The sequence below is a fragment of the Rhinatrema bivittatum genome, chromosome 6 (genome assembly GCF_901001135.1).
Source record: "Rhinatrema bivittatum chromosome 6, aRhiBiv1.1, whole genome shotgun sequence".
Taxonomy (NCBI): Eukaryota; Metazoa; Chordata; class Amphibia; order Gymnophiona; family Rhinatrematidae; genus Rhinatrema; species Rhinatrema bivittatum.
Window position 1 is genome coordinate 289,413,043 of NC_042620.1, and position 27,737 is coordinate 289,440,779.

Sequence of the window (27,737 nt, forward strand, 5' to 3'; positions counted from 1 at the left end):
TGGATATCAGCATGGGCACAAAAACAGCATGCAACTGCCTCAAGTTAGAAAACTGAAACAGAAAATGGGGTGAATAGGAGTGGAGACGAGGTGGGACTCACAAATGTCAGAGGCACGCTCATAGTTCAGTTTCATTGACAGCAAAAAAAAAAAAAAAAGGAATTCACAGTTTTCTTTACAATAGAAAATAAATAAATAAATTGAATAACCAATGAGATTTTCCTGCCTTATTTCATTAGGAAAGTGAAGGTTTGTTTTCTGTTATTGTTTTGAAATGATGCCTTTGATGGCTGACTCCCGGTTCACATATGTGGCCCAATAGACCAGGTTGAAAATGGCGAATAGCACAGGAAAAACAATGCGGGACATCTTGTCGATCTTGCTCACACTGTTATAGGTCTTTTTATTTTCAGGAGGCTTCTCCTCGATACGTGGCATCTTGGGTGGCATGGCAGCACTCTTAGAGATGGTTGATAGACTGGGGTCTTTGGAAATGTTGAGGGTGTATGTGGTGCCCACGATTTTGTACATGTTGTTAGTTTTCTTTGTCAATATCACTGGCTCTCTTTTCTAAAAAGAAAAAAGAAAAGCATAATAAATAATAATTCATATGTTTAAAGTGAAAATTTATTTCCTTGCCACTTCATCACTGTAAAAAATACATTGAGCATGGCCTCCAATTTCTGTTGTCTTATTGATGCCAACTTTTCGTATCACAGAAGTAATAGGTTTTTGGAATGGAGGATTGATGGGCATTAGTGAAACCAGCCCAGCCCTGTAAGTAAAACCTTCAGATCCTGATAGTAAACCCATTATACAAGATATCTATTTTCCCTTATCTCTCAATTATTGGAGAAGGGTTGCTGTATGCGATAGATATGTGATATTTGATTCTTCCTTCTGATTAGAGAAATGATTAGGGATGTGAATCGTTTTAGGACGATTAAAATTATCGTCCGATAATTTTAATATCGTCTTAAACCGTTATGGAACACAATACAATAGAGATTCTAACGATTTATCGTTATAAATCGTTAGAATCGTGAGCCGGCACACTAAAACCCCCTAAAACCCACCCCCGACCCTTTAAATTAAATCCCCCACCCTCCCGAACCCCCCCCAAATGAGTTAAATAACCTGCGGGTCCAGCGGCGGTCCGGAACGGCAGCGGTCCGGAACGGGCTCCTGCTCCTGAATCTTGTTGTCTTCAGCCGGCGCCATTTTCCAAAATGGCGTTGAAAAATGGCGGCGGCCATAGACGAACACGATTGGACGGCAGGAGGTCCTTCCGGACCCCCGCTGGACTTTTGGCAAGTCTCGTGGGGGTCAGGAGGCCCCTCACAAGCTGGCCAAAAGTTCCTGGAGGTCCAGCGGGGGTCAGGGAGCGATTTCCCGCCGCGAATCGTTTTCGTAAGGAAAATGGCGCCGGCAGGAGATCGACTGCAGGAGGTCGTTCAGCGAGGCGCCGGAACCCTCGCTGAACGACCTCCTGCAGTCGATCTCCTGCCGGCGCCATTTTCCGTACGAAAACGATTCGCGGCGGGAAATCGCTCCCTGACCCCCGCTGGACCTCCAGGAACTTTTGGCCAGCTTGTGGGGGGCCTCCTGACCCCCACGAGACTTGCCAAAAGTCCAGCGGGGGTCCGGAAGGACCTCCTGCCGTCCAATCGTGTTCGTCTATGGCCGCCGCCATTTTTCGGCGCCATTTTGGAAAATGGCGCCGGCTGAAGACAACAAGATTCAGGAGCAGGAGCCCGTTCCGGACCGCTGCCGTTCCGGACCGCCGCTGGACCCGCAGGTTATTTAACTCATTTGGGGGGGGTTCGGGAGGGTGGGGGATTTAATTTAAAGGGTCGGGGGTGGGTTTTAGGGGGTTTTAATGTGCCGGTTTTGCGATTTTTAGATTTTTCACGATTTTTCATGATTTTTCACGATATTTTACCCCCCCAAACGGCAACAATACGATTCCCTCCCCCTCCCAGCCAAAATCGATCGTTAAGACGATCGAGGACACGATTCACATCCCTAGAAATGATAATGTCTTCCTGTTTCTACTTGAGCTATCCTGTTCCTAGGGAAGGTAGCTTTCATTATCTAGTATCACTTGCTACTCTATGCTATGGCTAATGCATTTGCAGTGCTTACTGATAGCTAGTATTGTCTCCAAACCTTAAATATATGTGGATTAATTGCCTCTGCTTGGAGTACAATGAACATAGGAATAGTATGCTCGATTGTTCCAACTGTTGAGATTGGTAATGAGAAGTGCAATGAAAGTTACTAGATTCTTTCAGGTCATTAAGTATGGGATGAAAATATTTGGTTTTTGTCCTATTGCATGTACTTTAAAATAAAGCAAGATTATTCTCAGTCCTGGTAACTAGGTAACAGAGATGTACAAAGAGGTTGAAGTGACAAGTCAAATCTGAATCTGGTAGATTTCATACTGGTTTAAATGCAATGGAAATTTCAAGATCCACTGAGGAAATCCATATAGTAGAACAGAAGAATAATTGAAAGAAATTTGAAAAATGTGAGTATGATTTTTAAAACTTATATCTGACATAGATGAGATATGCAAATAGTTGAAGACTAAATTCAAACTAGATTAATTTCAGCCATCTTCAGTTCATCTGGAAAACCAATGGAATTTAAATAATTTCCTTCTGGAAAAGCCAACAGTTTTCCTCTAAAAGATTAATGTTGTAATGCTGCCCGCAGCCGGAGCTATGGGCAGCCTCTTACCAGGTCTCCACCAGCGTGTTCGACGCCATCTTTCAACCTTGTAGCCCAGAGGCCGCCGCCGATGTTTTCCCGTGGCCTGGAGGCTGCTGTCAAGCCAGCGTGGCAGGAGTCGCGCCAGGGTTCTCCCTTACAGCAGGGAGTCGCTGCCTGCCTTCTTCACCATGGCGGGAGCCGCAGACTTCAGCTTCCGGTTGCGGCCCGGGCACCGGCATTTCCATTTTCCCCCAGGCCTGGAGGCCTTCTCTTCAGTGACAGGACACCACCACTGGTGTTTCCTGATGGCTGGAGCCACCCCCGAACCTCCTCTTCTTGGCAGGAAGCTGCCTCCCTCATCAGGGCCTGCTCCTGCACCTCCTCTTGACATCTTCAGCAGGGCCACTGTCCATGGTCCTGCATTTCCTCTTCCTGCTCCTTAGGCACAGGGCCACACCTCTCCACTTGCTTTAAGGGGCCAATAGGGAGTGGTCCCTCTGGCTCCACCTGGAACTCCTCCCTGGGCATCTTCCTCCTTCAGCCCTATAAAAGGGCCCTGCAGTCATTCATGCTTCGCCTTTGCAAGGAGCTAGTTCATTCTTGGACTTCTCTGCGTTCCTGCTCCTGCTTGGTTTCCTGTATCTTCGTGGGATCCCTCGTCATCGTCTGTCCTGGTCTCTGCTGATGTCTCGTTTGTCTGATGTCTCCATTGTCCCCGTCAAGATGTACTTCGGTCCAGTCTTGATGTCCTGATGTCCGTTCTGTCCAGATGTTCAAGGCTTTGCTTGATCCATCCCTGCGTGGTCCACAACCAGCCTGGCTGGGTTGGTAGGTCATGCAGTGGCCCAGTGGTCTGTGACCATCCCCACTGGGGTGTGTAGGGTGCTGGCAGGATTCCTCCATCCCACGGGGCCAAAGATCCTCCTCGTCTGTCATGCTCTGATGTCTTCGTCTCGTTCCGTGTTCCAGATTGAACCCTAGTGGCTGTCTTCAGCCCAACCTTAGGATTCCCTCTGTTGTGTCTTCCACACTGGGTCAGAGGTTATGTCCTCCATTGACTGACCTGTCAGGTGCGTCGATCACGCTGGGTCCTGACGCTCCGTCCAGGACGTTTCTGCTTGGAGTTTGGCCGGATTCCTTCATCCTCCTGTCCAGATATCTGTCTTCTGTTCCCGGATTCCTTCTGGGCCAATTGTCTGTCCTGTGCTCGCTGCTCTTCAGTGAGTGTCTATCAGCGTCGGGAGGTCCTCTGCTCTCCTGGAGTCCCAGACTTCTATTCTCGTCTGATTTTAACCTGTCCTCATCATTGCCACTCCTAGTGTCTTTGTCAGTTCCGCTGTCCTCAGCATCCACGTTCAAGTCCTCTTCCATCTTTGCCTCATGTCCAGCCTGTCGCCTCTGCTGTTACCCAGCAGCAGGTCCGAAAGGGCTTGGAGTAGTTGGAAGCTAACCTTGTGTGGTTGGTCTCATGGAGGTGTGCAGGTTGGTAGAGGCCTGGTCTTGCTCCATTCCCAGATGAGGCCCGTCTCACTGCAAGGGCACACACATCTTGTCCTGCAATGGGGAGTGCCCCTATCACTCCCTTCCATCACAGTGCAACAATTAAACTGGATTTTCAAAGATTAATCAAAAAAAATTAATAAAACCCCATTTCATCTCACTAGTTCTTTGAAATCCATTTAGATTCACATAACTACTTTGAAAATCCAAATATTTTTGTATCTTTCTAATTGTACAAGAAATCTGTTGATTTATTTTCGATCAAATCTGTTTTGAAATATTTGACCTTTCTGTCAATAACATAATATTAAACTTTTAAGAAAATTAGAGAATGGAGAAGTTAATAATTTTTGGAAAAGGGAGTCATGCTGGAGGAATTATAGTTAGAGATTTATTTCTTACAAGTACCATGGTTAACATAGTATGTGACAATTATCTGCATGAATATCAAAATATCTTCCTGGAGCTGACAGTAAGAAAAAAAGAAAAAACTAAAAATGTTATCTTATATTTCAATCAAGGAATGCTATCTGTATTTAAAATGAAGACTCATGAACTTAACATAAAACAATTGGATCACTGTTAGCAGTTTTCTATCTTCCCCTGCAAAGTTTTCTGGGCGTACTACTTCCTATCAGGTGTTATCAAGAACCCACAGAGTCAGGTCTTCAGTATTTTCTATTTTCTCTAACATAGCTACCTACATAGATATAGCATATAATAAAGTCCCTCTGCTATCTTTACCCTTTCCTGTATGCAATCTTCTTAAAGCACTGTCCTAAATCAAGAGAGTCCTTATCTGAAAGGAACTGAGTGTCCATTTCTTTCTTTTTCTGTCTGTTAAAACATCATAAATACTTCTTCAGACATTAACAAAACACCAAGGAGACTCAATGTCACTATTAAAGAAAAAAAATGATTTGGGAAATAGTGCAGCAGAAAAACGAATAGGAAGTGGTTAAAAAAATATTAAAGTCTATATGCATAGGGAGGTACATTTTAAAAAAGAGTGCGCGCGCGCGTACTTTTGTTCGCACCAGGTGCGAACAAAATTAAGCCGGATTTTATAAGATACGCGCGTAGCCGCGCGTATCTTATAAAATCCAGGGTCGGCGTGCGCAAGGGGGTGCACATTTGTGCAACTTGCGCGCTGCCAGTTCCCTCCGAGGCCGCTCTGAAATCGGAGCGGCCTCGGAGGGAACTTTCCTTCCGCCTCCCCCCACCTTCCCCTCCCTTCCCCTACCTAACCCACCCCCCCGGCCGTGCTCCGGTTGCCACGCGCCATGTTCCGGTCCGGGGGCTGGTCCGGAGACTGCGGCCACGCCCCCGGAATGCCCCGGGCTGAAACCACGCCCGCGGCACCCCCCCGTATGACGCCCCGTATGACGCCCCCGACATGCCCCCCCCCCCCCCCCGATGACGTGCCGACTGCATCACGCCCACCCCAAGAAAGCCCCGGGACTTATGCGCATCTCGGGGCTTTGCGCGCGCTGGAAGCCTATGCAATATAGGCTCGGCGCGCGCAGGGCCGTTTTAGAAGGGTTACGCGCATACCTTATGCGCGTAACCCTTTTAAAATCCAGCCCTTAATGCCTGATTCATCGTTTTTTCCCCACAGACATAGAATGGAAAAAAAAAACCCTTAATAAATCAATCTGGTAGCCTATTAACTGTAGAACTCCCTACTGATAGCTAAAAAGTGAAAAATAGTGTATTTTATTAAAACCGTAATAAATAAAACTTCACTCCTTCAGTTTTAATATAAACAAACAGATGTATACCACAATGGCAATTATTTTTCCACTGCATCTGTAGACTAAGAACACAAGAAATTGCCATACTGGGTCAGACCAAGGGTCCTTGAAGCCCAGCATCCTGTTTCCAACAGTGGACAATCCAGGCTACAAGTACCTGGCAAGTACCCAAACAGTAAGTAGATCCCAAGCTACTGATGCCAAGTAATAGCCTGATTCATCAAGATCATTTCGCATAGACACAGAACAGGAGAGAAGTCTTAATGGTGAATTTTAAAAGCCCAGAGGATGCATGTGCCGAGTGCCAACTGTAATTTAAAAATTGCCCAGATGCATGTGTAAATGTTGCGGCGCACACACCTCAACACTTTTGAAAAAGGGGTGAGACAAGGGCGTGATCTGGGCAGGGCGGGGGGGGGGGGGGGTGTGTCGGGGCCTCACCAAGAGATGCGCACATAATTACTTGCGCACCCTGGTGCACACCGAGGTCCCCGTCTCGTAACTTTACTTCTGCTATGGATGACGTGCAATTCATAAAAGAAACAGATTGAGCCATTTCAGAGGGTTTAAAGGTTCTGGGGTGACAAGGGGGAGGGACAGGTTGTCAAACCAGAGGGGTCTGGAGGACCTAGTTGTTATCTGGGTGATCTGGTGGACAAACTGGCAGACTGGTAATGGCGTCAACGCATGCCCCTTTTAAAAATCCCCCGACTTACACGGTAGAAGCAGGATTTGCGTGCACATTTAAAATATGTCGCTTATGAGTGCGCCAGCTATAAAATGGACACGTTCCTGGGTGCGGGCTGATGTACGTGTCCCAGTGTGCGCCTGCGCGCTGGTTTGAAAATTACCAGCCCTTTGAATCAGATCCTTTAGAGAGTTCTACTGTTAGATTCGTGGACCCTTGGGCCGGTCGAAACCAGAAGGTGAACTGCTGAGCGAGGTGGCAGCAGGGGTTCTGACCGGGAGGCGGCAAGGACGGAGTTGTGGATGGCCGAAGGAGGACCCTAGGAAACCCTATGCGACCAAGGGCTTTGGCAAGGAAGACGGAAACGGTGGAACTGGCACAGTGGTGAGAAGATCTTCGCCCTGGAAGCCGAGCCTCCCCCGAGAGGAGCTCGTAGGAGTTCGGCCGCTGGGACTTAGGAGATTCACCCTGGAAGCCGGAGTCCCCCCAGGAGGAGCCCGTAGGGACCCGGCCGCTGGGACTTAGGAGGGCCCGCGGGGGCCGAGTCAGATGGAGTCCAAGGTCGAGTGCCAGAGGGTCGTTGCTCACCAGTCCAGAGTCGTGTACCAGAGGAAGGTCGCTTGCCAGTCCGGGGTCGTGTGCCAGAGGAAGGTCGCTTGCCAGTCCGGGATCAGAAACCAAGGGAACGCCGTAAGCCAAACCGAGGTCAGAAGCCAGAGAGTCGTCGTAAGCCAGTCCGTGGTCAGAAGCCAGGGAACACCGTAAGCCAGTCCATGATCAGGAACCAAGAAGACTAAGAGAACACGGGAACGCAGCAACTGAAGACAGGAACACCTGGGAACCTCGTTGCAAGGCAGGGAATGGCTGCAGCTGCAGGGCTTAAGTAGCCCTGCAGCGTCTGACGTCATCCAGGGCTGATTTGAACCTTTCCCGCGCTGGGCCCTTTAAATGCAGGGCAGGGACGCGCGCGCGCGCGCCTAGGGGGGCGGAGCCAACCGCGGGGAACGCCGGCAGCGAGAGAGAGGCCGATGCCTGAGGGCCCTGCAGGCCCGGGAGAGCTGGCCACGCGCTGGGGACGCTGCGGCCGGGGTCCCTGCAGCCCCAGGGCGCGGGAGACAGAAACGGGACTGCGGCGGGGTGAGGGCCGGTCCCGGGGCCGTCCCGGGATCGCAACATCTACTGTTCTTACAGAAACTGGATCTATAATTGCCTACGATGGCTGGTTCAAACTCTCCAGTCAAAACAGAGCCAGTTGCTAATCCCAGCTGTACTAGCTTTTTGCTAAGAGCATTAGAACAGTGACTGACTGGCCAATGCAGAAACTTGAGAGTTAAAACTGTACACATTTTTCTAATACATAGGCTAATTTTTTTTTTTTTGAACTCCCAGTGTAGTAAGCTAATGTTTGGTAATGCACTAGAAGTTAAAAAGTGTGTATGCCAGTTAAAATGTACATGCAGCACACAGGCTGAACGCACATTTTAAATCAGAGAGGAGGGAGGGCAGGAACGTCCTGCAGGTGGATACGTAGACTCAGAGAAAAGAACACATTTATCAGTCGTGGAGACTAAAGAAATAACAGCATTCTCCTAAAATGAATGTTCCTGTCATTTTTACATTGCTTCCTCTATAATTAAAGCCCAGTGTGTTCTGGGTGGAAGGGGAGTGAGGTAGGGAAGGTTTATGGCCGAATATAACATCACCATCTGTTTAACAGGAAAAGTGCAGTGGTTGGAAATTTTGATTCCTTTTTTTTTTTTTTTTTTTTCAGGTACAATTTTTAGTATTTATAAGGCCACAGAAGGGGATTGAGAGCTTAATCCTGACAAGCAGTACTATTTATTTATTTATTTAGGGGTTTTTTATACCGTCATTCCAAGATAAGATCACAATGGTTTACAAAGTCATGGTTGAGTTTCAGGTTCACACAAAAATCTATCCTCAGTAGAACATAATTTTTCTTTCTTTCTTGTGTGATTGTTTATATAATTTATATAATTTTCCTCAGATTTCGAATAGATCTGGGCTTTGTTTTTTTGATTGAGTTTCAGGTTCAACATTCCCATTCTAGGTCATCGTTCATATTTGGATTAATACAAACAGCTAATACATAGTCTAGGTTATATTCATGCATTATCTAGTTTCATTCATTATTTAGCGGGTCATTTTCTAACGGGATCGCACGCGAAAAGGGATTTTTCGCGTGCGATAGCTAAATTGGGGCGGAGTCGGCACTGGAAGAGGAGGAGTCGGGGCGGCACTGGGGCGGGCACGGTGGAAAAATCGCTGGCTGCGAAAAGGTAAGAACCCTTATCACTGCCAGTAGCACGCCCAATAGCACCACCTTCTACGATGGCGCTATTGGGTGTGAAAGCCAGCAGCAATATCACCGCGGTGGTGCGATCGCTGCCAGCTTTTGTAGGCCCGGCCCCCACTTCGCCCCCGCCCCCTGTTAACGCCAGATTCTCTCAGGTCTACGACCTTAGAAAATCCAGGCCTTAGTTTCTTACAATTATAAATACCTATTCTAGGTCAACACAATGGCATCAAGTATAAGTTAATTAAGGCAGTATTTTATTCTATTAACCTATATGTCATACTCGGAATATCATCTTTTTTTTCTTTAAATCATTCAAATCTTTTTGCTCAATTTAATACAATTGTCTAAAGATCTGATAGTGAAGTTATTAGTTTATTGGCTATTACATTAGATTGTAAGCTTTTCAAAAGAGCCATGTTTTCAGTTCCTGTTTGAAACTCTTTCTTTCTGTTATCAGACGTAATGACTCTGGGAAAGAATTCCATAATTTGGGGCCCGCTATGGAAAACATGCAATCTCTTATTTACGTTGTGTGCTCTGTGTTGTAGGCATTTTTAGAAGTGCAATCTTAGGGTTCTCTGCAGTGTGTATGGTTGAAAAGTTACTCCTAATGGGCATGGGTTAATGTTATTGATAAAATAAAACATTAGAGTCAATACTTTATAATGAATTATGTACAAGAAGCCAGTGCAGTGCTATCACTGAGGGGGTTATGTGGTCAAATTGTCCCTAGTAGTAGTCTGCCTGAGGTGTTTTGTAGTAGTTGTAGTGGTTTTATGAGTCTAGAGGGTAGGCCTAGTAGTAGAGAGTTGCAGTAATCTATGTTGGAGGATATTAGTGTTTGTAGAACAGTGCAAAAGTCCTGTATTTATTAATTTAAAATGTTTTATGTACCGTTTTATACTAAAATGTAATCAAAACGGTTTACAGTATAAACGTACATAATAAATTCACAAATTAAGATAGCACAAAGCAAAAACAAAAGAAGAAGAAATTAAAAACAGTATAACTCATCATATAAAGGTCAGAGTAAAGACTTTTAGAACAATGAAATTAAAAACAGAGTGATTCATAAAAGCTCAGAAAGGGTATGGGAGAACATTAAAATATAAACAGTAGATAGGAGAGTCAGGGTTTCATTGATGTTACACTCCGATTTTGGCTGAGCTACATTGGTTAACTGTTCATTATCGTATTATATTCAAATTCTCCATGATGGTCCATAAATTACTGAAACTTGACTCCCTACCTTGGGTGAATGCCCTCTTATGAGTTTACAATCCAACACGCAATCTCAGATCCTCACAGGAGGCTTTTTAGATATTCCATCTATTTGTCAGGCCCAACTTGTGGCAATTAGAGTCTGCATTTTCAGTGGCATCCCCAATGATATGAAACTCACTTCCAGAAATACTTCAACTGATAGACTGTTCACTCTCAAGTCTACGTTAAAAACATTTCTGTTTCAGCAAGCATTTGACTGAACAGTTGTCACAGCAGTTGATATGAGGGTTTTTTTTTTAGGATTTTGTTCATTCTTTTATTCATTTTGAGACTTCTTTTTGTAAAATGTTATTGTGCAAGTTAAATGTATAAATCGCTTAAGATGCTATAAGTAATAGATAGCTAAATAAAGAAATAAATGAGGCATTTCCCCTTTGGTAAAGTCATAACACAGCGTAGTAAATGATCCCCTAAATGTGTCCCTGAGGCAATGAAGAGTGAAGTAGCTTGCCCAAGATCACAAGGCATATGGGTATGAGAAGTGGGATTTGAATGCTGGCTTCTGTGGTTCTCTTCTTCTACTCCTCAGAGACACAGATATAATGAACAAATGCCTCTGTGTGACATTTCTACTATTTCAAATGTATTCTTTTCATGAGAATGGGTTTGTAACTGTGTGTTTATGAGGAAGAAAAATCTTTACATTCCTGAGGACAGTTGATTTGACTCTTAATCAACCTAATAAGCAAACAGTAATAAAAGTTAAAAAAACAAACAAACTTCATCCCTTTATGATAAGGAGATAAAACACTGCTAACAGATAAGTGAATCTTGTGAAGTTAAGTGTGGTCAGGCCTTCATCTCAGGAGTAAGTCACATAAGGGAAAACCTCCTTATTCACTTGATGGACTTAAAAGATGAATGTAAATGGAGTAGAATTATCCTGTGTGTCAAACAGTGAACACTAGCTTACCTTATCACAAACAAACTTTGAAGGGTCAGGAAAAGTGGGATGTAAATAAATAAATAAATAGCTCCCATCTGCTATGTTATAGGAAAATGCTGAAAGTAAAATTATATGTTATTTCTTGATAGGCTGTCAGAGAGGCAAAATTATTTTTAGATTCATGAAATGTTTGGACAAATTCTTGAATGAAAAGTCCAAAAGCAGTTATTAGCCAGGTGGACTTGGATAAAGCCTCTGCTTATCCCTCGGAATAAGTGACAAGGAATTGGTTCTACTCTTTGGGATCTGCCGGGTACTTCCTAATAACCTGGATTGGTGACTGTCAGTGACAGGATGCTGGGCTCAGTGGTCCTTTGGTCTGCCTCAGCATGGCATGTTCTTATACTCTTTTTCTTGACTTATAGAGTTTCTTCAATCATGGGGCAATAATACTACTGCCAAAAAAGGGATCGGTAGAGATATGGTAAAAATTCCATTTTGGGAGTGGCTTCTTCCTGCACGCCTCATCCAGTTTCATGCATTTTATCTGACACTTTCTCTTTCTGAGTGCTTCTGCTCACTCTCTGATCACTTTTGTCATTTTTGCCTGTGCCAGTATGAGGTGCCATTCAGCAATAAGCCACACTGCCAGCAGGAGGGCTGTCACCAGTGAAGGGGGGATATTCTGGAACCACAACTGCTGATTTCAGAGGTGTGGTGAGTGGGAAGAGGGTCCAGGGGCAACAGGTTGGAGAATTGAGGGGGGGGGAGGGGGATCAGAATTTTAGGTGTTCTTCATATCATGGGTGATGAGAGAGAGAGAGAGGAAGGAGGAGGTTTGGAGGCAGGGAAATATTTTTGTATTCATGGAGGAGGGAGGGAGGCTCTGAGGAGCCAGTTCTTTTATTTGATCATGTTCTGGGAGGGAGAGAGAATCAGACAGCAAGTTTTCCTGAATCAATGGGAGGCAAAATGGATCATCAGCTTTGGAGTGGACGGCAGGAGAATTCTTAGAAGAGAACTTAGCCAACTAGCAGCCATTTTCAGCACTAGGCAGCTAAATTTAAGGGCCATGCCTGAGCACCCACAATTTGGGCAGGCAAGTTTTAGCCAGTTAGATTCGTGAATTTTCAACCAAACATAAACAGCCAACATTTGTTTGGTGAGGAATTCAGCATTTATTGAAACCTGACTCTAAAGTGCCTTAATTTCAAATCCCAGTTAATGTTTTGTTTTGTTTTTTTTGCGCTTCTTCTCTGACTTCCAAATAATGAGTGCTTTGCAGACATCTCCACTTATTTGTGCTTTACTTCTGCTCTACAAGCTGAGAGAGTAGAGAAATGTAACTGGCAGATCGGCTGCAATAACTCTGGACTGTAGCAGGCTGTCAATAATCCAAAAACTTGCAAAGCAGACTAAAGCAGGCTTTTTAACTGTTGTGACTGACTTTGGACTATAGCGGGCTTTCCAAACTCCAAAAAGGTCTGAAAGCAAGCTGTAGGAGGTTTTTTTTAGGTCTGAACAAACAGGAAGTGCCCCATAGAAATCCCAGCAGTAAAGGAAGCATGAGAGAGGACACATTTCTGTTATGAGTCTCCTCATTCCGTATAGCGAATCCAGGTACCAAAATAGAAATTCTGTTATAATGAAATTGCACTAAGTGGACTTCTGAATAACATGGAATAACTATATTAAAACATCTCTGTCTATTTTCATAATCACCCTGGCATTCTCTGAGCTTGCAGATGATCTTTTTCAGCATTTGAGCTTAGTAGAAAGGTATGTTGAAATATGTAGTTGTTCTCCTAACTTGATTTCATTTTGGGTTACTGATTCTTAGGCTCTTTCATCTTTTCCTTCAGATGTACTACTGCCTGAGAGATGTCAACTCTGAGCAGCTGTAATTCTTGAATCATTGTTAGGATGTCAGATTTTGTGGAAGATTGGTCTGATTCTAAAGCTATTTTAGCGTAACCCTCCCAGATTCTAAATCCATTTTAACTTAGCATTTAAACCTGTTGGGCCTGTGTTTCCATCAATTTAGAGCCCGCTTTTAGATTTTGCATTTCCCTCACCACAGAATTTTAATAAAATGGATGTGCGTGTGAAAGCGACTAGTATCGTTATTCTTTACAATGTAGAAATTTTCAGCAATGGTATGTTCCAAGGGTGTAGCCCAAATAGGGGAGTGATAATAAGGGTCCATCCCCAGTAGGGTGCGTCAGCGATCAATATCTATAAAGGTGAATAAACGAGTCACTGGAAGAAGTTATGAATGAAGGGTGCAAGGGAGATGCAGCAAGGGTTATGCTAGCTCCAGGAGGAGGAAGGAATATTGACTTTCCTTTCTAATGGGAAAAGTATTCTCACTTTTCAAGTGGTTGGAGGGATTCAAAGGGGGTACTGTAGTTTGCAGTGCTCTGAAAGGCATTTGTCCCCCCCCGATCTCAGGGGCAGGACAGCTTGTCTGGGAGGCTGAAGACATCAACTTGGTATGGCCAAATTTTCTAAGAGGGAGAAAAGGATTTTCCAGTTTTTGATGGATGTGAACTTATCCAATTGGGAACTAGAGGAGGACCATTATGCTTGCAAATGTTACTCAAGAAGCAGGAGAAACTTGAATTCCGTGCTAGAGATGATGAATTTCTGAATTGTGTCTGCCTGTTTCTGCATTGCTTTCAGAAATTAGATTTGCTTTGGAACCGCACCCAGTTGTGCACATTCTGGTTTTGAGACTGTGTGCATGATCCCTTTGGGTCTTACAGTTTTGCTGTCCCCCATGGAAAAACCCTGATTTGCAGTCAGGTTTCTCTCAACCCTGTGTAACACGCATGTGTAACTAAAAATTAAAAAAAAAGAAAACCCACATAGTTCTCCTGTTACAGAAAAAACATTAATTTTGGGAATACGATTTAAAAGTGTGCTACTTTGTCTTTAAATATTGTTATCTGCTGTGGTATGTCATGTGTGAAGAAATGAGACTTCTAGTGAGGTGACAGAGTCTGTGAGAAAAGGGAAGATGTGAGAAAGATCAATATTTTTAACATCGGTTACAGGAGAATAATGTGATGGATATTAGGGATGAAAAGATTATTTCCATAAAGGCAGGAGGTTGTGAAGCAAGTTAAGATGTGCTCCTCTCTTACACTTTTGCTGTTGTATTTTCTTATTTCCTGGATAGTTAATCACTGTAGCTCCTTTGACAATATCTGAGATTTTCAGTGAATAACAGAGTGGATTGGGTTTCAGTTTCTGGGATATGCCTTGTCCCAACTAGGGGATAAAGGTGCCCCCCCCCCCCCTTTCAGCATTGATTTTATAGTACCTGAGATAATTTTAACTATTCAGGTTATGTCTTCTCTTTTAAGTCTTTAGGAAACAGCTTTGCAGTATCATTAGAAACATCAAATATGAGTTTGATAAGTGTTCATATTAAATGGTGAGTTTGCTACTGCTTTGCTTTACAATTTTTTCACTCTCTGGCTGAGTTTCACTAGCTTCCTTTCCTTTGATGTTGGTTTGGCTTCCCACCAAGAATTAATGCGTCAGTTGTTTCCAGTTTCATGCCTTCTCTGTGTCACGAGTGCTCCCTCTTTCGATTCCTCATGAACCTAGGATTTTTCTGCTAGCAAATTTCTAAGATCAATCTTTAGCATGTTTTCAAGTTACATAAGTCTCCATTGCTGCTGAATGGTTTCAATTTTTCCTTTCCATACTTGACATTTTCACATTATTCCCCTGTAACCAGTGTTAGGGATATTGCCTTGACAGGGTCTCTAGGATAGTCATTGGTTGATTAGATATTGCAGTGTACTAATGGGAGAAACATTTACTGGGTAAGGCTGAACAGATCTCTCTGGGGCTGAATAAACTTCCTTTTTAGTGCAGATTTTGAATACATTAAGGGAAGTCATCTCTTATACTCAATGAGGAATGAGCAGGGATTGGTGGGGAGGGCATTGAGGATTGAGGGCCTGACAGAAATGAGGGATTGAGGAGACGAGGAAGAGGAAGAGAGTACAGCTCCATATGGTGCAGGAAGAATGGGGACTAGCAGGAGTAAGAGAGGCCTAGGGAAGAGAAAGAGTGCCAGGAGTCAGGGATTAGGGGGAGGGGGAGTGGGTACTGATGGGTTAAGTGGATTAAGTGGGAGAGTAAAATTTGGGAATTGAGAGAGAGAGAGAGAGAGAGAGAGAGAGCAGACACTTAGATTGGATGAGGGGGCTGACAGTAGTGTTTGGGATGGGGCTAGGTGACTGAGAAGGTTGGCAGGAAGAAGAGAGACATAGTGAGTAAGTGATGCCTGGGGAGGAGAGAGCAGGCACTCAGGGATTAGCTCTGCAGAGCAATGAATGAGACTGGGGCATTAAATGGGAACATGTGTGTGGAGGGGGGAGCTGACGGACTGTAGTTGAGTTGGGAAGAACAGAGCAAGGACTTAGATTGGGTGGAGGCAGTGTGCAGGAACTCAGGGGTTGGGTGGTGACTCAGAAGAGTAGGGATTTGAAGGTTGGTTGAAGAGTGAAAAGACTGATGAGGAAAGTGTTAAAATGAAAGTGGGACCAATATGATTAGACAACAAAAGTAAAAAAAAATGTAATTTTCATTGTAGAGATTTAAATATGTATACTTTGGGAAAGCACCTCTCTTATATGTTTTCAATTTTCAAAGAACTAGAAGCAATGATACTACTGGAAGAATTTTTCACAAAGCATACAATTTCTGCACAGTATTTTAAAATTCTGCAACTTTATATTAGAAGAATGCAATATAAATCACTCTGAACAATTTAAAATGCAATTCACTAAAATGTTATTGGTCAAATGTGCCGAACTTATAGTAGTTTTGTGCAGAATTACTCCATACCTTGACAAACTTTCTCCTATCTAAGAGCCAGTGGGGGAAAGGGGATTCTCCCTCTCAGGTCCACCACTGCTCTTTTATAAGGCCCCTTTTTCCCAATCCATGAAGAAAAAAAGCATAGGTCCTTAATTTCAATTTAATGTGGGTTTCAACCATTCTCCCTCACTCTTTCAAACACCTCTCATCCACACCAGTTTCCCTCTCTCAATCCTCCCATCCTGTCCTCAAAAGTCTCCCCTACTCAACCCTGCCTTGTCCATAGCACTCTCAAAACCAATCCCCATCCAGATGCTTCCCAGCCAGCCCTTTTCTTACCCCTCTCAGCTAGATAACCATTCCCCATATAATCATTTCTCAGCCAGCCATCCATCTCCTTCCTCCAACCCAGTCATCCACCCTCCTACCCAGTCCCACCCCCTAGCAAGCCAGCTTCAGGCAGTCACACATCACCATCAGCCCCCAACGAGCATCGGCCATTCTTCAGTCCCCGCATCTTGTAACTGCCATTGCCATAGCAGTTGCTGATACTTTAAACTATTTTTATAGCACAACTAGACATAGAAACTAAGTACTCTATAAATACCTATAGGAGGCTCTCTAGAGCTCACTGTCTAGTCAAGGAAAACATTCAGGAATATCTCTCTTCTTGTTAGGACAAGCGCAACCATCTGTGCAATCCATGCACTTGCACTTGCAGCCTGAAGGGAGAGACAGCTTGAGGCGGAGACCGAGTGAGCTGCTGGTGCCACTGTCCGGTGTTTCCCAACCCACCATGTGGCAATGATGAGGAGCTGTAGGGCTGCACGGTGGTTCTCAATCTGCCACATGGTGAAGAAGAGGAAGAACACAGGGCCACGCAGCAGTTCCCAATCTGCCGCATGGCAAAGAAGTGGAGGAGCTGTAGGGCCATGTGGCAGCACACAGTGAAAAAAAGAAATAGCCATAGGGCCATGCAGCGGTTCCCAATCCACTGCGTGGTGAAAAAGAGAAAGAGCTGAAAGGCTGTGTGGTGGCTCCCAACCGCCACATGGCTAAGAATGGGAGGCTGCCTCTGATGTATGTGTGTGTGTGAGAATGAGAGGTTGCCTGGGATGGGTGTGTGAATGGGAGCCTGTCTGGGGGGGGGGGGGGGTGTGAATGGATCCCCGCTGGGATAGGTGGAGGTGTGCGTTTGTGTGTGTGTGTATGTATATGTACATGCATGCATGGGAGCTTTCCTGGGATGGGGAGGGAGTATGTATGTGTGTGAGAATGGAAACATGTCTAGGATTTGGGTGGATGTGAATGGGAGCCTGCCAGGGCTGTGTGAGTGTAAATGGGAGCTTGTCTGGAGTGTGTGTGTGTGTGAGAGAATGGGAGCCTCCCTAGGTTTTGTGAGTGTGTGTGTATGTGTGAATAAGAAAGAGAGAAGAAAATTTGTGCATCCCACTCCCACTAATCCTCGACAATCTCTGGGTGACTGGAAATCAAAGTTCCCAGGTATGGAAAGCGTGAATTTTTAAAATTCTTTTTAGTTTTATTTTTCAGCTGTTATTTGATGTGTCTCTTGTTTTGAATTATTTTATTGGTTTTGGGACATTTTAAAAAGTGTATTTGAGTTTTTAAATTTTTGATCATTTATTCATAAGCTTTTTTTGAATAAATATTGCGGGTAATTTTCAAAAGGAGTTACATGCGTAAATGTAGCTACTATTGTAGCAATTTTCAAAAGCCATTTACTCAAGTAAAGTGCACATGTGAGTAAATCCTATAGACAAGTCAATGGCATATATTGTAGCAATTTTCAAAAACCCACTTACTCAAGTAAAGTGAATTTACTCCAGTAAACCTGGTTTTTACTCGAGTAAATGCTTTTTAAAATCAGGCTCATTATGTTTTTAGTATTATAATTATGCATTTTATTTTATTTCTTGATTTTATTGTTTGTTGTTTGAGGAATGGTGTTGGTTCTGTTTTTTTCATTGCTGCACGGCATAGAGTGTCTGGCTTCTTGTGGTTTCTAGTACAGTTTTTGTCTGTGCATTTGTATTTCTACGGTTGCGCTCTTCTGTATTTGGTTACGTTCTGCATGTTTGACTGAGGTGAGGCATTCTCTTAATAGAAAGTGAATTAGTATTTTAGAACTTTTGGAGGGGCAAGCCCATACACATCACAATAGGCCTTATACCATATGGGTTCCAAGGGTGTTTTTTGCAGGGATTTCTGGTTGGCATCACAGCAGTGCATTTACATGAGACTCCTCTGTCTCCAATGTAAACCGGTGTGATATGTCCGATGAACATCGGTATAGAAAAACAAACAAATAAATAAAGTGATATTTTTATCTCAGAATACTGTACTTTGATATTATTCATGTAAAATATAAATGCATAACTTTTAACTGTGTGTGTGTGCAATGAGGTGGGGGGCATTGTGCAAGGCTTTAAGGTTCGCATAGGGCATCTAATACCCTTGTACCAGCCATAGGTTTGGAGGTGATGGTGTCAATTTTTAAAGTTTGTATTAGTGAAGGGAGCTGGGTGTTTTTTTACTGGGCCCGGGTCAGAGAATGAATGAACCGGGGGGGGGGGGGGGGGGGCACAGTAATTGTTTGCACAGGGCAGCAAAATAGCTAGCACCGGACTTGCTTCTTCTATGTGGTTGAGCCCCTCTGTAACATTTGCCTTCCCACAGGTATCTCTTTCCCTGTACAATCCCTCTTCTTGCAGGTGTAGTCCCCCAGCTATCCTGTAACAGTATTTTGGAGATCATTGCATAAAGGAGATACATAGAGCTCTGGTACTTGCCTGATCTGTGTCAGGGCTGCTGCATCTACCACTGTGCTGTAGTTTCCCTATATTTCTTGCAGCACGAGGGGCTCTCTGCCCCATGCCAGTCACGTCACTGCTATTCTCATAAGAACATAAGAAATTGCCATGCTGGGTCAGACCAAGGGTCCATCAAGCCCTGCATCCTGCCTCTCCAGCACTATCTGGAACTCTTACACCCTTTGGGGTTGCTAACAGGGTACCTGCTCCTCGGGGGCCTCTTCTGCTTTCAGGTGCTATCAGGAAACCGGTACTCGCTCCTCGAGGTCCCATGTTCCCTGAGTCGCTGCCTGCATCTTCAAACCTTTCTACTTGGAAGACTTCACTAACAGTTTCCATCTGTGAGTACAACTACCATCTATTCCACAGAACTGCTACACTGGAACCAGGTACTCGCTCCTCGAGGGCCTGCCCTCTGTTCCAGTGCCAGACCTCTCACCTAGTGGAATCTCTGTTACTGCTACGTGAGTACAATACAACTGAGCCTCTCTGCTCTAAGGGATCAGGTACTCGCTCCTCGAGGGCCTGCTCTCCCTGTCTCGGAGCTTCTCCTAATTCTACCTGGGATTCTGAATGCTTCTTATTGTGTACTCATAACTCTCAGTCTCTTTCCACTACAGCACAGCCTAGCAGAGGACTCGCTGTTCCAGCGTTCTGTGGGAGACCTGCTCAGCCGGGCTCAACATCCACTATTCACTACTGCCACCTCTGGTGGTTCCATAAACCATTTAATAAAAGATTCAAATCTGTGTTTGTCTGTCTGGAGTTTAGCCTGACACTGTGGGCCTCACAGGACTGCCCCCCATGGGTATGGTCAGCTGCCACAGTGTCCAAGGATCCACCCAAACATCAATAACCATAACAATTAATTAAAAACTCATAAACAATTTGTTTTAAATGTCTCAAATGCCAATAAAATATTCCAAAACAACAGACACAAATAGCATCCAAAAATGAAAACAACTAATAAGGTTGAAATAATTCACGCTTCCCATACCTGGAAACTTTTGATTTCCAGTCACTCAGATTGCTGTGAATCAGTGAGAGAGAGATGCATAAACTTTCTCCTCTCTCATACTTATGCTCTCTTCCTCATACACGCACATACTCACCCCCTCTTACATACACATACTCATATGCACATGCTCCCTCTCAAACACATTCTCACTCACACACATGCTCACACATTATCCCTCCTACATTCACATGTTCCCTCTTACATACTCATACACACACAAGATCCATCTTTCTCACATGTACATGCTCAGATACACATACACACATTCACAAACATGGCCCTGAAACTTCCTCTTGCTTGCTGCAAGACTTTGTGGCTTCTCGTCTTGTGCTCTTCCTCTTCTTTGGTGTGTGGCTGATTGGGAACCACCACAAGTCCCTGTCCTCCTCTTATTCACCACGTGGCGGATTGGGAACCACCACGTGGCCCTATCTTCCTTCCCTTCTTCACCATGTGGTGGATTGGGAACCGCTGTGTGGTCTTGTCTTCCTCTTCTTTGCCATGCAGCAGATTGGGAACTACCGCACGGCCCTACAGCTCCTTATCATTGCCACGCGATGGGCTGGGAATTACCGGACAGTGGCATCAGCAGTTCACTTGGCCTCAGGCCGCCGCCCCCTCCAGGCCGCTGCCCTGTGCATGTGCACGGCTTGCACAGTGAGTTGCTCTGGCCCTGATCTCCACCTTCTACTCTATCTGCAATGGGGAAAAGGAAGCAAGTTCAAAAGGTTCCATGTCAGTGACCTGGTAGAAATTCACATTGCATTTAGCTGTGCAGCAAGGGATCTTGGTGTCAGGAGCAGGGTTAGCACAGTCACAGGAGAGTGCACACTGATATTTCATTTTAAAAACCCTGCATGTACTTGTGGCTACATACATACATTCATCAATATAGATGTAAATCACCCTGGCACTTCTTCTTCATTCTTTAGACCAATCCATAAAGTGGGATGCATCCTCCAATCTGCAGATGGAGGCAGAGACAAAAAATCAAGTGCTGACTTCACTTATAAAAGGGTCTGGAACTGCCTCAGCTCCCAGCATGTCTCTGCCTCATGTTTTCCTTGAGACTCTATAAAGTCTGACTCCCTATATCTATGGATAAGGCACTGGGGGTAACTTAGTAGGTTATTCCTATGCTGGTTTTCAGCAGCAAGCGGATCCCAGGAAAATAGGCAAAGAGCATTACATTTCCTAGTAGAAGCAGAAGAGCCTTGTATGTCCTGGTGGAAGCTGATTCTCGTGTTAACAGGCAAAAAGCCCTGCTAAACACAGACTCCCAGGACAGCAGGCAAAGTAACCTTATTTCCCTGGTGTAGTGGGTTCCCAGGGTAGCAGGCATAGGGCCTGATTTGTTGCTGGTATGAACAGGAGCTGAAGAAGAAAACACTGCAGGTAAGGCTGTGGAAATCAGCATGTCAGCTAATGCATGAGAAAGTTATTTGATTGAGAAACTGCATACATATTGCAATGTAGGATGTCATACAATATTGCGCTGTCCAGTTTTCTTGAGCAGAATAAACTTGCTAAGAAAGAAAATGAAATGTAATCCAGGGTATGAGCCAGTTTCATGTAACGGTAGATGGACTCAGCAATTGCAGGAACAAGTTCACAGCTGTGAGAAATTCCTTTTGTATAAGGAGGTTCTCATACTTGCAGCTAGGAAGGAACAGATCTTGACTTTCCCTCAAAGTTTAGTTGATCGGTTGGCATGAACAATATAGGGTAAGAGGAGAGCATGCTTTGAACCAGCAGAACATGAGAGAAACCCCCATTATGGACCAATAGCAGTTCAGAAACCACCCCAGGAAGACAAGGGTGATAAAAAAAAAAAGGGGGGGGGTGAGTTGGCATATGTGTGTGTGTGTGTGTATATGTGTGTGTGTGTGAGAGAGAGAGACAGAGAGAGAGAGAGAGAGACAGAGAGAGACAGAGAGATATAGATATATACCTAGAATTTAGTGAAAAGAAGACCTTTCTCCCAGCAGAGAAATGCAGCCCATGGAAAGGAGAGCAATCCCTCATCGTTTCAGTTTCATTACTAAAATTATAATTATTCTTGAGAGGTTACGTCTTTTTTTCTCTGCTGTAGTTCCAGGGGAACCTTATACTCAGAGAAGCCAGCAGCAAGTGCAATGTTGTCCACACTGACAGCAGAGGTCCTGATTGCAACCTTGGAATTAGAATTGGGTTCCAGGGTCCTTTTCTAAGAAGGAGACATTTACGGTGGTAGTAGGTTTGGTTATAATGGTAATTTGGGAACCAAAGTTAACAATGGCTTCTGATTGCTCTTTAGCTTTGGCAGAGCATACCAAGGAGCTGAGACAGTACCAGACCCTTTGATAGGGAGTGGGCAGTGCTTGTTTTGTTTTTTTTTTTCTGCGTCTCAATCTGCTGTTCAGGAGCTGCATCTCACCTGCATGGACTGGTCTACTAGAACTAAAGGAAAGGAAATTAACTGGTAAGGTTAAATTTCACCTTTGCACCTGCAGGATGCATGCTGGCCTAAATCTTCAAAGGAAAACTCCACAGGGAGTTTTTCTTGAAAATTAGCTAGAAGGTCAATTGCTATCAAGTATTCATGGACCTGCAATCTCTTCATAGGGTTTGAAAATTACCCTTTTATGACTACTGTCAAGAACTGCACCAGTAAAGGTAAAATTTACCATTTCCAAAGCACTAGCTCTGCAATTTGCAGAGAGAGTGAGAGAGAAAGCTAGAACACAGCAGAAAAAAAAACGATATGGAAGATTTGCTGTTGTTTTTCAAAAGACTTCAGACAACTCAGTACAATCAGCAATTAAATCTTCCTATTACTATGTCATTCAAAGTGAAACTCGAAATTCTTTGCTAACAATGAATGAAATTAAAAAAAAAAACCCAGCTCCAAATGTACAACATGCTTCATTTGACAGTAACTACTTTAAATAAATGAAGGAAATTTCAAAACTGGTTATGATGCTTGCAAACATACAAATACATTGTGGAAAGGGAACTCTATACACAATTTTCTTTTGAAAATACTGTTGTGACTCATGCTATGGGGATTCTTTGTCCTGCATATGCTACAGGTGAAAAGCACGTGGGGTAAAGAATATGCAGGGATCTCAAATGCCCATGCATACCTCCCCTGGCCTGCCATATCCCTGCCTATGGAGCCAACCTTTTTCTCCAAATGGGTGGGGGTTTCAAAGGGACTTTTTTTCCCATAGGTAAACATGCATTTTCCTGCGGGGAAAACCCTTTGAAAAAATTTTAACTTCCCACATCAGTGCAAATTCTGTAAGTACTTTTTACCCACTGATTTTTATAACTGTTTTCAAAGGGAAAGTTCGCATCTTCTTCTCCTTTGAAAATTATTCTGCCAAAACTACCCATGTATATATTTATATCTACTAATATGTACGCATAGTTTTTTGAGGAAAAATACCCTACTCAAAGGATCGTCTCTTCACACTGCATATATAGGGCCTATGTACATACTTTGATCCATATATTTGGGGGGGGGGGAGGATTTTTTTAAACCTCATTTCTGCGGATAAAGTACTATTTTACATGCAGAAATAGCTTTGCAAATGACCATTCCTCACTGTCAGTACTAAGGAAAACCCATTTAGCTGTTCTTTGCGTAATATTAAACATAGAACTAGAGGACTCTTCTATGTTTTAATGCTTTTGCAGTGGTTTCAAGGAAATTAAAATGCAGCAGTTGTGGGGCTCTTTGTTGTGCTTTCTAAATGGCAAACATATTATACTATACATTCATACTAGGATGAATTGGATGGTTAGAGCCCCTTGGAGGAAAAGCTCCGTCTAGTTCTTCATCTTTCCCAGTGCTGAAAGGAGAAGGTGAGAAGCTGAATGGCTCCAGTTCTGCGATCTCCCAGAGAAGGGAGTTATAACTTGACTCTTTCCTCTGAAAGGAGCAGAGGAGGAGAGCTCTCATTAACACTGGAGGAGAACCTGTAATTAGGCTACATGTAGGATACCCATTCTCTGATATAGCATTAATCATGTTTGCTAGTGAAGGAAGAAAAGATCCCTGTAGTGGGATTCCAGTGGTTGGTTGAAGGCCATTATTACCCTATTTGAGGCAACATAATGGACTGCAAATCAATGTAAACTGTTTTGGAGGGAAGGACTGATGATCTTGATCAAGTGATATCTCTATTGCAAACAGCCTGCTCCCTATCACAGAGGAGTAAGGGCCTCATTTTCTAAAGTATCGCAGGCCTGCGGTACTTTAGAAAAATGCGGTAATGAGGGGCGGGGGGGCCGAAAGTGAGGGGGGGGGGGGCGGTCCTGCACTAGCCGGCAGTGATCGCACCTCCGTGGTGTGATCACTGCTGGCATCGCGCCCAATAACTACACCTAGTTATTGGGCGCGAAATAGGCAGCGAAAAGGCTCCTTACCTTTTCGCTGTCTGCGCCTTCTTCGCAGGGTCGGCCCCGGTGATGCCCCGACTCCTCCTCTTCCAGGGCCGACTCCGCCTCGATGACGCTAGCACACGTTTGCGCTAGCATTAGAAAATGATGCCCTAAGAGAACTATACACTTTCTTGTAAATATGTTTTCTACCATCTTGCTCAAGTAAACCAGAAATTATTTAGGAACAACAAATAAGCATGTGGTGTTATATTTTTAAATCAATCATCTTGAATTCACCTTGTGTGTTCCACTCCCAAAGGATCTTTGAAAGTAATCTCCTCACCAGCTATCCAAACACCAACCTTTACCACCAATGGAAAAGAAATCCTGGGTCCATCTCCTCGTAAATAGCGCCATTATTGTAGCCAAGATATTTTGGCATTTATAGTACTAATAAGTTAACATACAGCATCACAGGAATGTACCACACATCCACTGTGTAATAACTGCAACAGTGTTTTATGAAAAGGGTGGTCCCAGGTACTGAGTCACAGTACTCTACAGCATAAATCTATCATTATTACCAATTGAGTTTTCTCATCAGAATGAAACATAGAAACATAGAAACATAGAAATGACGGCAGAAGAAGACCGAATGGCCCATCCAGTCTGCCCAGCAAGCCTCACACATTTTTTCTCTCATTCTTATCTGTTACTCTTAGCTCCTTGTTCTATTCCCCTTCCACCCCCACCATTAATGTAGAGAGCAGTGATGGAGCTGCATGCAAGTGAAATATCTAGCTTGATTAGTTAGGGGTAGTAGGGGCAGTAACCGCCGCGATAAGCAAGCTACACCCATGCTTATTTGTTTTACCTAGACTATGTTGTACAGCTCTTGTTGGTTTTTTTTTTCTTCTCCCCTGCTGTAGAAGCAGAGAGCCATGCTGGATATGCATTGAAAGTGAAGTATCAGGCGCATTTGGTTGGGGTAGTAACCGCCGTAACAAGCCAGCTACTCCTCGCTTTGTGATTGCGAATCCTTTTTTTTCTTCACCCCTGTCGTTGAAGCTATGCAGGATATGCGTGAAGCATCAGTTTTTTGTTTTTGTTTTTTGTTTTTTTTTTTTCCCCTGCCGTTGAAGCAGAGAGCTATGCTGGAAATGCGTGATGTATCAGTCTTTCTCCCATGCCGATGCAGCAGAGAACCATGCTGGATATGCATGGAAAGTGAAGTATCAGGCACATTTGGTTTGGGGTAGTAACTGCCGTAACAAGCCAGCTACTCCCCGCGTTTTGAGTGCGAACCCTTTTTCTTCTCCTTTGCCGTTGTAGCAGAGAGCTCTGCTGGATGTGTGAAGTATCAGTTATTCTTCTCCCCTGTCATTGAAGCAGAGAGCTATGCTGTATATGCATTGAAAGTGAAGTATCAGGCATATTTGGTTTGGGGTAGTAACCGCCGTAACAAGCCAGCTACTCCCCTCTTTATGAGTGCAAATCCTTTTTTCCATTACCTCTTGCTGTTGAAGCTTAGAGCGATGTAGGAGTCACAGTAAGCATGTGTATGTTTATTTAATAAGGGTATTGTGTCAATAGCCATCATTCTGGCGAGTCACCCACTCTTCATTGGTGGCCTCTTGACTTTATGGATCCGCAGTGTTTATCCCACGCCCCTTTGAAGTCTTTCACAGTTCTGGTCTTCACCACTTCCTCCGGAAGGGCATTCCAGGCATCCACCACCCTCTCCGTGAAGAAATACTTCCTGACATTGGTTCTGAATCTTCCTCCCTGGAGCCTCAAATCGTGACCCCTGGTTCTGCTGATTATTTTCCTACGGAAGAGGTTTGTCGTTGTTTTTGGATCATTAAAACCTTTCAAGTATCTGAAAGTCTGTATCATATCACCTCCTCCTCTCCTCCAGGGTGTACATATTTAGATTCTTCAATCTCTCCTCGTACGTCATCCTATGAAGATCCTCCACCTTCCTGGTCGCCCTTCTCTGTACCGCTTCCATCTTGTCTTTGTCTTTTTGTAGATACGGTCTCCAGAACTGAACACAGTACTCCAGGTGAGGCCTCACCAAGGACCTGTACAAGGGAATAATCACTTCCCTTTTCTTACTTGATATTCCTCTCTCTATGCAGCCCAGCATTCTTCTGGCTTTTGCTATCGCCTTGTCGCATTGTTTCGCTGTCTTCACATCATTAGACACTATCACCCCAAGGTCCCTCTCCTGCTCCGTGCACATCAGCCTTTCCCCCCCCATCGAGTACAGTTCATTCGGATTTCCACTCCCCATATGCATGACTTTGCACTTCTTGGCATTGAATCTCAGCTGCCATATCTTCGACCACTCTTCCAGTTTCCTTAGATCCCGTCTCATTCTCTCCACTCCTTCCGGCGTGTCCACTCTGTTGCAGATCTTAGTGTCATCCGCAAAAAGACAAACCTTACCTTCTATCCCGTCTGCAATGTCGCTCACAAAGATATTGAACAGGACCGGTCCCAACACCGATCCTTGCGGCACACCACTTAAAACCGCTCTCTCTTCAGAGAAGGCTCCATTTACCATCACACATTGTTTTCTGTCCGTCAACCAATTTGCAATCCAGGTCACCACATCGGCACTCACTCCCAAGCTTCTCGTTTTATTCACCAGTCTCCTGTGCGGAACCGTATCAAAAGCTTTGCTGAAATCCAAGTAGATGACATCTAGTGCTCTTCCTTGATCCAATTCCTTGGTTACCCAGTCAAAAAAGTCAATCAAATTTGTCTGACAGGATCTTCCCCTGGTGAATCCATGCTGCCTCTGGTCCATCAATTCTCCAGACTGTAGATAGTTCACTATTCTCTCTTTCAGCAGTGACTACATTACTTTTCCCACCACCGAAGTGAGGCTAACCGGTCTGTAGTTGCCTGCCTCTTCCCTGTTCCCACTCTTGTGAAGCGGGACCACCACCGCTCTTCTCCAATCACTCGGCACCACTCCCGTTTCTAGGGATCTATTGAACAGGTCACACAGCGGACCCGCCAGAACATCTCTGAGCTCCCTCAATATCCTTGGATGAATCCCATCAGGCCCCATGGCTTTGTCCACTTTCAGGTTCTTTAGTTCTTCCCACACATTTTCTACTGTAAAAGGATTTTCATCTATTCCCCTTCCCTCCAGTTTCTTGTTGTTTAGAGATGGTCCTTCTCCAGGGTCTTCTTTAGTGAACACAGAGCTGAAGTATTCGTTTAATATTTCTGCCATTTCTTCGTCTCTCTCTACACATTGATCATTACCACCTTTCAATTTCACTATACCACTTTGGACCTTTCTCTTTTCGCTGATGTATCTGAAAAATGTTTTGTCACCATTTTTTATCTCCTTGGCAATCCTCTCTTCCGCTTGACTCTTTGCCAACTTGATTAATTTCTTTGTCTCCCTCAGTTGATACAAATATTCTTCTTTGTGCTCCTCCCTTTGGGATCCTTTATATTTCTTGAATGCTGTTCTTTTAGCTTTAATTTTGTCAGCCACCTCCATTGAGA

General features: G+C 44.2%; 1 protein-coding gene across 1 annotated transcript in view; it reads right to left on the reverse strand.

Moving 5' to 3' along the window:
- Positions 1–228: 228 nt before the first annotated feature.
- LOC115094717 (gamma-aminobutyric acid receptor subunit alpha-3-like) overlaps positions 229–27,737 on the reverse strand; it is a 263,575-nt gene continuing 236,066 nt past the window's right edge. The window contains exon 8 of the mRNA XM_029607973.1: positions 229–570. Within this exon, the coding sequence (XP_029463833.1) occupies positions 262–570 (309 nt within the window). The 3' untranslated portion in view covers positions 229–261. The remainder of the gene's footprint in view (positions 571–27,737) is intronic.